Source organism: Myotis lucifugus, unplaced genomic scaffold (assembly GCF_000147115.1).
Source record: "Myotis lucifugus unplaced genomic scaffold, Myoluc2.0 scaffold_228, whole genome shotgun sequence".
Lineage (NCBI taxonomy): Eukaryota > Metazoa > Chordata > Mammalia > Chiroptera > Vespertilionidae > Myotis > Myotis lucifugus.
This window is the reverse complement of record NW_005871276.1, coordinates 1,795,671-1,808,371: the sequence shown is the minus strand read 5'-3', so window position 1 is coordinate 1,808,371 and position 12,701 is coordinate 1,795,671. Positions and strand designations below refer to the sequence as shown.

The 12,701-nt window shown below is 39.3% G+C and overlaps 1 protein-coding gene across 8 annotated transcripts in view; it reads left to right on the top strand.

Annotated features, from left to right (window-relative positions):
- PAPOLA (poly(A) polymerase alpha) overlaps positions 1-9,245 on the top strand; it is a 60,099-nt gene extending 50,854 nt beyond the window's left edge. For 7 of the 8 annotated variants that reach the window (XM_006098282.3, XM_023762022.1, XM_023762021.1 and 4 more), the window contains 3 exons: positions 3,106-3,168; positions 5,029-5,103; positions 7,077-9,245. In XM_006098282.3, coding sequence (XP_006098344.1) covers positions 3,106-3,168; positions 5,029-5,103; positions 7,077-7,172 — 234 coding nt within the window. In that variant the 3' untranslated portion in view covers positions 7,173-9,245. The remainder of the gene's footprint in view (positions 1-3,105; positions 3,169-5,028; positions 5,104-7,076) is intronic. The other variant, XM_023762024.1, reaches the window with a different exon arrangement.
- The last annotated feature ends 3,456 nt before the right edge of the window (positions 9,246-12,701 follow it).

The window sequence follows — 12,701 nt, the reverse complement described above, 5'->3', positions numbered from 1 at the left end:
CATGTGGCTCGCGAGCCGCAGTTTGCCGACCACGGCCCTAGTATATGCAAGCATAGCTCTAGACACTTATCATTCCATTTTCCTAATGTTAATTGGTTAATTTTTTTTTTTTAAAAATATATTTTATTGATCTTTTTACAGAGAGGAAGGGAGAGGGATAGAGAGTTAGAAACATCGATGAGAGAGAGAGACATCGATCAGCTGCCTCCTGCACATTCCCTACTGGGGATGTGCCCGCAACCAAGGTACATGCCCTTGACTGGAATCGAACCTGGGACCCTTGAGTACGCAGGCCGACGCTCTATCCACTGAGCCAAACCAGTTAGGGCGTTAATTGGTTAATTTTTTAATGATTCTCTGTGAGCTCTAACCAAGTGTGTACCAGCACAATATTTGTAATTTCATTTGCTCTTACCTTGCTAGAAAACACTTACGTTTCATGTCTAGTTTAGGGAAGTAATAGGAATGTAGAGTTTTTGAAATTTTAAACGTGCACACAGGAGAATCATTTCATGTATCCATGTACCCACCATGCAGCTTCAGGTATGAGCACTTGGCCAATCCCTGCACTCTTAGTTCTTTCAGCCTTTTCCACTTCCTCCAAACATATCATTCCATTAGTTTTTTTTTAAACTCTTCTATCTAAAAGATAATGGTTACAAAAAGGAAAGTCTCTGTATATATAAAAGGCTAAGTTGACTCACGCATGCACAATACATATAAAGCTCTTGCTGGTGCCAATTGCTCATGTTATTTTGATCTGTCATTGTCGATAGTGAATTTGGCTGACACTTCTATTATAGAGAAAGGGCTAATAGCGATATTAAAATATTTCTTCTAATTAATTTCCTTTCAATGTGCATGAATTTGTGCACCAGGCCAATAGTAACAAAATAAGTGTAACCCACTTAGAAAAAAAAATAAATAATTCATTAATATAATCAACAATTCATTAATATTATATATCTAGTCAGTGCCCAAAGATCCCTAATTGTGTCATTGATTTGTGTGTTTTTTTAGTCTTTATTTGTCCAAATCCTATATAATAAAAGGCTAATATGCAAATCAACCGAATGGTGGAATGACCGGTTGCTATGGCGCACACTGACCACGAAGGGGAAGACGCTTAATGCAGGAGCTGCCCCCTGGTGGTCAATGCGCTCTCACAGGGGGAGTGCCACTCAGCCAGAAGCCTGGCTGATGACTGGTGAGCACAGTGGCGGTGGTGGAAGCCTCCCCTGCCTCTGCGGCAGCACTAAGGATGTCTGACTGCGGGGAGTGGGCCTAAGCTGGGAGTCGGACATCCCCCGAGGGCTCCCAGACTGTGAGAGGGCGCAGGCTGGGCTATGGTTCCCCGACCCCCAACCCGAGTGCACAAATATTGTGCACTGGGCCTCTAGTCTATAAATAAGATCCCTGTTTAGCAATTGATTGATGTCTCAAGTATCCTGTAAAATATAGGTTTCTCCCATTTTTTTCTTGCAAATATTTTTTTTTCTGTATAGTTTCTCAATCTGGGGTTTGCTTCTTGGCAGCTCATTTTTATTTTGACTAATAAAAATGGAATTTTAAACTGTAGAAGGGATCTTAGGATCTGTTATAAATCTCATTTCTTAGAAGAGAAACTCAAGGTTTATTGGCTTTTTCCTTTATAAAGCTAATGAAACTCAAAGACAGGATTAAAACCCAGGCCTAAAATCATGGTGCTAAATTTGAAGAAGATTGTTAAAAAATATTCTAAATATCCTAATTTTGAAGGTCTCCTAAACTGTTTTTTTTTTTTTTAATTCTTTGTTAATGAGTACTTGGCATTAGAAATTTTAGCAAATCAGAAAGAAACACTGGTTCTGCTTAATTAATACACTAAGGTGTATGTAGACAGGAGGGTTTTAGGTATTGCCAGGTAGTTTAGCTCTGCTAAATTTGCATCATATGCTAAAGCTTTTCAAATATATATAAATGGCAGTAATGTAAAATAAAAATAGAAAAATCTGCCCCATATATATATTTTAAAACTTATTATACCATATATATTTTTTAATATGATGCTATAAATATTTTAAAAACTTATGGAAAATTTCAAACATGTACAGAGTTATAATGTACAGTCATGTCTGCATCACTACAGCTAACAAATCATTGCCAGCCTTCTTTCATCTGCACATCTGCTCACTTCCCCATGTTACGAAGCAGATCCCAGGCATATCATTTCAACCATAAATATTTCTAAAAATAAGGACTAATAAAAAACACAGCTATAGTATATTACACCATATATATATTTGTGTGTGTGTGTATAAGTACATTTACCAATATTACCATATTGTCACATATCCAGTCAGAATTGAAATTGGTTCAGTAGGGTTTTAAAGTACTATTTGTTAAGTATGTATGTTTGAGGGATACAAATAAGGTTTTTATTGGAATTGGTTGATATTGCAATTAAATCTCTCCTACTCTATAAGTTTATCCTGTAGTTTCCATGTCTTGTTTTAGAGCCAATTAAAATTAAATTTTAGTTCTGTCTAGTAAGTAAAGCAGTGAAATTAGTGTCAATTATTTTTCTTAAGAAAGTGATGCTTATTAACAAGTTAGTACAGGAATGGGAAAGTATAGCCATTTTGGGCTTCCCCTGTTCCCTCTTTATCAAAAATGCATTGTTTTGAATAGAATTATAATACACTTAAAAATTAAGACCTGAGGAGAGAGCATTTCTTAAACCTTTTATTCAGGATTTTAATAGGTCATACTAAGGGATTTTGTGGTTAATTAACTTTAGGAAAATTAAAGGGATATTCTTTTTAGAACCGTGTGTGTGTGTGTGTGTGTGTGTGTGTGTGTGTGTGTGTGTGTACTTTAGGTGGTGGTGATGAATAAGTTTTCATCATGTTCTTTTTAATTTTGGCAGATACTACAATTTAGTATACTAATTAAACTTGTTAATATGGAAAAAATTTAAGTGAATCAGTAATTATTTTAAGGCCATACTTGATCTTACAGGTTAAATTATTTCATAACTTAAAAAATTATGTAAGTTAAAGCATTGATTGGCAAATAATCTAAAATTTTCATTTTAGAGAATAAAGCTTTTCTTTTTAAAAACAGGATGAAACAAGTGAAGATGCTAACTGTCCTGCTTTGAGTGGACATGATAAAACAGAAACGAAGGTATACTAAATTTAGCCTTGGTGTACATATACAATTCAGAGGACGGAAGATGTGATAGGAATGTGTGTAGAATATTGTGCTGTAATTTGTTCTATAGGTTGTTTCCAGAAGTGTCCCTTTTTAATGTTAATTTACAATGCTAAAATTAAATTCCTAATGTTTGAGGCCCTTCTAGTTGTACTGTAATCTGTTGGGCACCTAACGATATAGAATGGTGAGTGAATTATGTTCCGTACCTTTAAAGAACTTACAATTCTTTACAATTAAGTCAAGAAAATAAAAGAGAAGCAATTAATTACATTATCAAAGTGATTGAGGATGGTGGGGTGGTGAGAGGCAAGAGAAGTTACTTTTTGACTGCAGAAGTAATGTAAGGCTTCACAAAAGGGAGCTGTAGTATTTGAGGCAGTCTCTGAAGGATACAGAGGGTTATGGGCAGGCCAACATGAGAAGGTCATCTCGCTGTTGAGGTGAGAGTGTGGTATGTTTAGAAAAATAGTTTTCTTTGCAGACGGTTCTGGCTAGAACCTAAGGTGTGGGGGGCTTGAAACAAGGTAGACAGGCTGGGAGAGATTGGTTTAGCCAAATTGTATGAGACTGGGAACATCATTTTTCCCCCCCAGAAATTGAAATATACTTAAGGCTTAACTCTGTCCTTCTTATTGTAGAAAAATTGGAAATCTTCTTTCCCCCAAATTATCCAGATTCCCATGATTGATATTTTAGCAAGTATTATTTTGATGTCTTTATAGATTTGTCTGTGTATACTGCCAAAGCCTTTTGCTTTTAAGTCTTTATTCACTCTGTAAACCAAGAAAAAATTTCATGTCATTTTTATAATCTAGAACATATTATTAATGGCTGCATAGAATGCTATCTTAAAGCAGTTATAATTTTTTATACAGGCGGTTTCCTATTGTTAGCAGTTGTTCCTGTTAAAAGAAAGTTGCCCTTCCCTACTGTAGCATTGACTATAGTTAAATGGCTGCCATTATTTATGTTTATTTCATTTGGATAAATTAATTAAAGAGGAATTACTGAGGCAACTAGTATGCTTCCTTTTAAAACTTGATACGTATTGCCAAGCTGTGCTATAGAAACACTGCACTTTTTCTATTTTTTACATCCTATTTTACCCTTTGTAATTTCAGAGGAGAAAATTGGTATTTCATTGTTCTATTATTGTATAAGTATTTTTTATAGAAATTCAAATTTTTATTTTTTTTCATTTGTGTATATATATATGTGTGTGTGTGTTATTGTTTGTGTGCACTGCTTTTATTTAAGAGTTGGAGCAGAGGGATGACATGGCTCATTCACCCCATGGTTTCTGACTAACCTTAGAGCAAAACTGAGCATTGATTATTGAGAATGGGAAAGAGAAACCAAAAGGAAGGAGGAATGTCTTAGAGACAGTTTCTACTTTTAATTAAAGGCATAGGAGCAATTTTTGTGCTTCTTAGTAATTTTATTTAATAATATTGAATGGACTTTGTTTTTCACATAGTTAAGAGCTTGAGTTTATATTTTGTTAATCATTGTCTGAGCCACATTTCATAATGTGCCTGTGCATGTCTTTAATTATTGTTTGCTTAAAATGTCCAAATTGGAGCTGGTTGGGAAGTCACGAGATATTCTGACCACGCCTTAAAAGATCAAAGTAGGCAAATAGAAATCTATGTGTACGTGCAATGGGGTAATAACCTGCAATAGGCTTAAAAGATGGTTTTGTAATGCAGTCGCATCTTTCTCTTAATCCTTCCTGTTTTCTAATATGTCTGCTCTATTAGCCACCAAACCCCGTTTTGTTCTTTTATTCTTTTCTAAGACTCTTTCGTCCCTGTCTTCTTTGTCTCACAGGAACAACTTGATACAGAGACAAGTACAACTCAATCAGAGACTGTTCAGACAGCGGCTTCTCTGTTGGCCTCTCAGGTACTAAGTGCAGAAAGCAAGGAGAGCTTTATAACTGCTGTGGAGATTAGCGTGGCATAATGAGCTAAAATGAGCGTTTACGGAGACTGATAAAGTATCTGTGAACGTAATTCCTTGCTAGCCTATCCCTGTATTTATTGTAGTTCAGAGCCTAGGATGTGGTGGAACCTTTTTTGTGTGCTGTTCAGATGCTAACTCATCCCCTTACACATGTGATAGTGCAAATGATTTAGCTCCTCACTAGTCAGCATGCAGTGTTCATACAGCGGCTTTATTTAGAGGTCAAAGTGAAATTTAAATTATGACAGCTAAAAACCATTCTTTGTGGATTTCATTTTTACGAGGTTAATATGATCTTTTTATTTTTAAAATGTGTTTCTGCCTCCCTGTGTATTTCTGATTTTGTTATTAATGTAATGGACCCCATAGTTCGTTAAAATAATGTTTGCATTTGGCATAGAAATTCTACTTGTGACAGTCCTCCCCCAACCATTGATTTGTGAACTTCCATTTTGTTGGCGAAATGTTTTCTTGAATTCCCCCAAGTTGAATATATTTCTAAGTCCAGGTCAAACTCTGACACAAAGTACATCTTTTCTTTAGCTAGAGGTTAAATAGGTCACCCTACAAAAGAACTGAGAGATGATGGCTACAGTTGCTGAACAATCCAGCGATGTGTGCTGCTTTGTGGTTCAGGGTTATTTTAATGTGACCGTTCTAAAATGTGGTTTTGCTGGCTGTTAACCCTACGACCTACGACCTACGTCACAGTCCCTAAAGATAGTCTGCATATTATGTTTGCTCTTCTGGAATGTCTTTTATTTCAGAACCTTTATCTGATAAGATGTATTGGGGTAACTAAAACCACGTTAGCAAGTGTTGAGCTTGATGTTGATACATGGACAAACCTGTTCATCCACCTGAAACTGTCCTGCGATGGGCCGGCAGCCTCTCAGTGCCCACATTCTTCTCGGGGAACTGCTCATAGTTTTGTCTTATTGATTTCATCCCAGTGGTGATCAGTGCCCAGGGGTGTTTGCTTATTAGCTATTTTTATGAGGAAGTAGAATTTTCTTTCTAGTAAAAAGATCTCGAGCTGTTGAAAGGAAAACCACCCAGTTATAGGAGTGATTATATTGATGTAAAAAATCCATCTCTGTGTTTGGTGGTATAAGGGGAATGTTTGGGGTGGGGGTGATTACAAGATTGTGCCCGTGTTTAACAAAGAATCCTTATGGTTTGAGGATAAACTTGAAATATTTACAGATGGAATGATAGGATCTCTGGGCTTTGCTTCAGCATAACCGGGCAGCGAAGGTGGGAGGACAGTGCACTCACTGGCTTTCATTTGACAGTTGATGAAGCTGCATAATGAACGCATGGGAATTCATCATACAGTGCTCTCTGCTTTTGTGTATTTTTGGAATTTTCCATAATAAAACATTTAAAAATTCATCTCTATGTTTTTGAATGTTAAAGAAGGCTTGTGATTTAATTTATTTTTAATACGAAACTTCCCTAAAGTTTAAAATAATAAAATTATTGCTCAGTTGTATAGATAATTTACAGGGTCAAAAAATCCTAAGTTTACTGATAATTGCTGCTCCTGTGTATAAGGTGAACCTGAAGTATTCTCCCACATGGGGGTGCTGCAGTACCAGTCAGCACCACAGCCAATAGTGTTACTGCCCTGGTAATGACATGCTGGGCGATTGTTAGAGGAGTGTGTTTATAAAAGCTATGTTTGAAATTACTTACATTTTCTGCATATTGCTAAAATGTTCCTACAAGTGTAAAAGAAGTAATTTCATAGTAATTCATATTTATTTGTATTTCATTTTGAAAGTTTTCTTTAAATTTTTAATACTTATGCTAAGATCCCTCCATTTCTTAGGAATAAAGCAGTGGGAAAGTAAATCTCTGTTAAGTTACAGCGCTTTGTACAATGTTGTGTTCTTTGCTTTTGTCCTCAGAAAACATCCAGTACAGACCTTTCTGATATCCCTGCTCTCCCTGCAAATCCTATTCCTGTTATCAAGAATTCAATAAAACTGAGATTGAATCGGTAAAAACAACCTCAGGGGTCCATAAACAATATCTGCCAACTCAACCTGTTGTCTTCAAATGCTAAGAAAGGAGACTGGAGGGTACAAGACTAGACATGGCTGAACATGGATGTAGGTTTGTGTGACCTCCCTTACTGGGCTAAGCAGCACTTGATCGGAAGTCCAGGTTAGTATGTGAAGCCAGGAGTACTATTATTATTGTGTTAGCAACAGTTGCATTAACTATTTTAAAAAATTACTGCCTTTAAAAAAAAACCAAAAACACAAACAAACACCATACAAAAAAAACCCAAACCTCAGCTATATTCGTATCCTTAATTGACCATCTGAATTGGGTTTATGTTTGATGCATTGTTTGGAAAATTTGCGATACAACTAGCATAAGAACTCCTTATTCTGATGATGCACTTTTATGTATTTTCGCTTTAGAAAGTAGTACTAATTTTAGATTTCAGCCTGATGGATTTCATTTTTTCTTGAAGAATTTCCCTTTCCCATCAATCTTCAAATCGGATACCATTCTGCAGCGGTGTGCTGTTGTACTTGAGAGCAAGGCTAAGAGTATGTCTAGGTCAGTCCCTGTGAGGCAGCTGTAACCCTTCCGAAGGAAATGTCAATTCTAAGATAGGTGTTTGACATTGAAAGAATAATTAGGAAATACTTGGATTGATGGGGGTCGTGATTAAGAAATGATATATTCGTTTTATTTATAGAATTGTTTAGAGTGCAGATAAATCAGCGATCAGCCAGCAGATCTTTTTCTTTGAGCTTATTAAAGCTCGGTATTGTTTTGCCTTTAGTCTGTGGTCTTTGAAACAGACAAAAGCATTTTGCTCCCTCCCCCTTGTTTTCCTTTTTCCCTTTCTGCTTGTATGCATAATGTAGGATTTAGTCCACACAAAACAAAATGCCAGTATTTTCTTAAGCAGTGGTGTGGAGCCAGTGACCCTGTGCCACGGGCCCAGGACACTGAATTGTGGTCCCGTGGCCGGAACTCCAGGAGGACTAACGGAATGCCTGTGAACATGGGGTGCGTCTTGGACAGCACTCGATCCTACAAAGGAGGGATGTTGTACACTCCACAGAACTCTGGTCTGTAGCCAAGCTGGTTTTCAGTTTTAAACATGTGGGCGAAAAGGCGTTTTCTCCAAGAATTTTAAACTAATTTTTATTTTTAAATGGTTGACCAAATTTGTCAGTAAATTTTACATCTAGAAACATTTAAAAATCATTTCTAGCACTCACTTGACATCTAGTCAGCTCTCTCTACACCTTTTTCATTTTATTTTATCCTGTCAGTAGATTAGGAACTCTTTAAAGAAGGCAATTCCTCATAATTAAGCACCAGAACAGCCATCTTCATGACTATGAGGGATGCTAGATGTTGATAAACTTCCTCTTAATCTGGACAAAGCAAACCTAACGATCTTTCCGATGAGCATGTTTTACGAATCCTCCGTTGTGCTCCATCCTGTCATGTGCATTTTCATGTTAAACTGCAATTACTTAAACTCTCCCCTGTCCTTCTAAATTAATTTTCCAAAGTTGGAGTGTAGTCTTCCCCTTAGGCCATGCATTAATTGAGGCTTTCTTTTCACCATACTTCGTAACATCTAGTATACAGCATTTCTACTTCCCACGTCTTCACTCTGCACAGTCACCGGCCCTGTCTCCACCACCAGAGAAAAAGGGTCACACTACCAGGGCAAGTGACAAGGTGGCTGGGTGTTTTGTGTAGCTTCAGAGTTAGATTGAAATTGCCAGGCACAGATTTAGTCTTGTCATTTGTTTACACATTGGGGGGAAAAATTCAGTTTATTCAACGTTTCCTGTAACTGCACCCAAGTTTTGCCACGCTGGGAACTTGGACCTTTTCTGTGTAGTGACTTTTTAATTCTAGTTTCATAACCTGGAGATCGGACTGTTGCTTTCGCATGATGTACGTAGTGTCTCATGACTGGAGTTTGCTTTGTTTTATAGTATCTGTACTCCTTGTATTTTTCAAGAGCTATTTTGTAAACAGATGATGTATTTCTCCATTGAAAACACAATAAAAAAAACAACAGCACAATCCTACAGTCGGCTGGTTTCTTTTGACTGACTTTGAATTCTTTTGTCTTTCCAGTGAAATAATTGGTCCTACTTAAAGTTTATATAGTAGGGCTCTAAGGGAATATTTGCAAAAGAATTTATTGTGGTTACATGCAGAAAAGATTTATTTCTGGTTAATTCATGCCAATAGCAGCAGCCTAATAGGAATTGATAGCTCACACAGTCGGAGGAAACCATGAATGTAGTTACTATCATCCCCTTCCAGCTGTCCCCCCCCCCCCACCCCCGGACATTTACTCCGTGAATGTAGACACTGTCCTTTTCTGTGTGTTTACTCCATGTGTGTAGACCGTGTGCCCTCCCTGATGTGCTCCTCTCAAAGCTACTGGTTTTCAAGCTGTCGGCGATGTGTCTCTAACGTCAGCAGGTGGCACTGTTGTCTTTCAGTGAATGTGGGATCGTAGACCACAGCCAGCCAAGATCCTGGGTTTCTCATTTTATAAACCCAAATCCGATGCTGCTTTTCCTAAACCCCAAATGCTCAGCGTTGCATATTTAACTTGGGTTCGGAGTGAACTGCTCTGTGTGTGTCTGTGATGGCCAGTCCTTGAGTGTGGTTATTGCAGTGCTTGGAGTGGAGGGAGAGACCTCCTTAGCAAAAGCCATTATTCCAAGGGCCATGCGGCTGTGCACATTTCTTCACTCCTGAAACTCTATTCTCGTGCCTTTCCTGTGTATAAAAACACGACCGCGGTGTGGGATAGCTTTTCATTAAACTTCCGAGACTGGTCATGAACAGAGAAAGCCCTGTAACAATCACCCGTGACCCCGTGGGTCACCCACAGACTGCACTTCCTCCGCCTTGACACCTGCCCGGGACGGAGCGCCACGCTCCGGAGCCCTGGCACCCACACGGCCTTTGGCATTTCTCTCCTCTTGCTGAATTAATGAAATGGTCATCGAAAGCTGTGTGTTTTGTGGCTCTGGGTATATTCTGAAGTTTGTACCTTTCTAGTTGAACACATCTTTTTTCTCTCCACACAGAAAAATGTAGCATTAATTCTGGCTGCACTCAAGGTGGCAATAAATGACCAGCAGTTCCAAGTTGTAATGAGGACAAACCACTAATACGCACAGACTTGTAGACCGAGCCCTGGAAGTAGTAACTGTTAGTGCGCTTGAGTGCACTTAAAAAGAGGCACACTTCCTAAAAGGCATTGGGTAATCCCTGGGCCATTTTTGCCTGTTTTAATCCTGCTGACAGAATAGCACCAGGAAAATGAGTTGCCTTTTATCCCCAATTGTATGTTTTGTTTTAGTTCTCCACTTTATTCCTCTACCTTTAGATTTTCTTCAAATCAAAGTCACAAGTGGGTGCTGGGGTAGCTCAGACCGGAACTTGGGGATGACGTGCTAAGTGTGCTCTATAGTCATGACCTTCACTCTGTAGAGACAGGTGGTCTGCTTAGTGCTGTGTTATACTTTCTGGTGGAATCAAGGTATTCATCCTTTCGCTGTACTTCTCAGTTTAAAAACCTTTAGGGCATTTTATGTGTCTTTCTTGGCACCAAGAAAGACGGCTCCAATATTTCTGAGCCACGGATCTCAGAAGTGATTGCACCTCATTCTGGAAGTGGTTCCGTATACTCGGGAAGCCATCTCAGCACCTGCTTTTATTCCTCAGAGACGTGCCTCTGTCTCAAGTGTTCAGCGACCATCACTGGGGCTTTTCAAGCCATGGACATGTTTTGTTGGAAGGGATGGAATTTTGAGTCCATTTCTTCCTTGTCCACGCCCAGGTCACAGGCCTCTCCCTGCAAGGGTGGCATTAAGGCACTTCTCAAGTTCACAGTTCAGAAGAGCTCACATTTGTGTGAAAGGTCAGGATTGTAATGTGGTTTTTTTCTTCAGTTATCTTTCTAAATGCTTCACGTTTTCTGATAGCTAATGATTGTATTGATTTAGAGCATAGGGCACGTTATTGTTTTAGAGTTTATGGAGTTTAACCTGTGATTTTTCTAAAATATAAGATAACACCCTTAACAATAGCCCCATGTTGCCACCAGCTTAGAGTTTTTGTTTAGGTTTTTTAAAAAAATATTTTTATTGATTTCAGAGAGGAAGGGAGAGGGAGAGAGAGACAGAAACATCAGTGATAAGAGAGAATAATTGATTGGCTGTCTCCTGCATGCCCCCCACTGGGGATGTGCCCGCAACCCAGGGATGTGCCCTTGACCGGAATCGAACCCGGGACCCTTGAGTCTGCAGGCCGACGCTCTATCCACTGAGCCAAACCAGTTAGGGCTTGTTTAGGTTTTTTAATGGTGAAAATGGATTTGTGCTAAAGCCTCACGCGTCCTCTTACCGTCCTGCACTGGCCGGGGAAGCCCGAGGTGCCTTGGTCTTGTCTTACGTTGCAGAATTAACAGCGAGGTCTGTCTGGACGCCCGGAGGGGACTCACCCAGGGCTGGAACTTGCCACTTGGTCTTGGCAGCAGTCCTTTCCCACCAGAACACCCACGCCCCGCCCCGAGACCGTCTCCCTGAGAGGCCGCGCAGAATGCTCCCGGAGCAGGGACTTCCGCCAGAGTCCAGTCTCCAGAGCATTGTGTGAAGTTTTACCTGTGGTTCTGAATGCATTTCAAACAGTTGCATCAGTGGGTTGAAACACAACACAGGTTAAAGGGAGAACCATTAGCCGTAAATCCTGACCAGTGGTAGGTCTGTCTTGGCTGAGTGTAATGTAGTGAACAGTTAATGCGATCACACATCAGCTCGTCCACGACGCATCTCCATGTTCAGGACTATGCTCAGTTTTCACTTCAGTGTTTTAGATTTCTTACAAGTCATGTGTACAACCTGATTTTTTAAAAATCGATGTCTCTTAATATGTTGTGAACCTTTTAGAAGCATTTCCTTAATTTGTAAGATGCTATTTTTTGATCTAACATTTCAATCTGAAAAGAGGCATTTTGAATAACGTAAAATTTTGATTTCATGGATTTCTTATGGCTCATTCCAGACATTTATCTCAGTCTTGTACGTGTTCTCATAATGTTGTTTCGTCCTAAGATCATTACATTTGTTTTTGGCATAATGCAACGCTTGCTCTAAGGAGACTTACGTACATGCAACGGAACCAAGTGGTTTCAGGGGAGGAGGCTGGTCTGCGCCTCTGCTGTGCCCCTCCCCACCCCCCCATGCACAGGCACAAGTGGGTGGTGGGTTCTTCCAGACTTTAGACAGAAAGCAGGGGCGTGCATTTTAAAATAATAACATGAAATGTCCCGACTCTGCTCGTTGCTGGTGGATGCCGTCTCTTGGCATCACACCCTCCTTACCAACTTTCACACCGCGTGGCGCCTGGTGCGCTGTGGTCTCCAGAAATCTGGCCCGAGATTCGGTCCTTGTTTGCGTTTCTGACTGCAGCGGAGCTGTTAATAAAGAGATGGATGGTAACGTTGTCGAAAAGAGACAGTT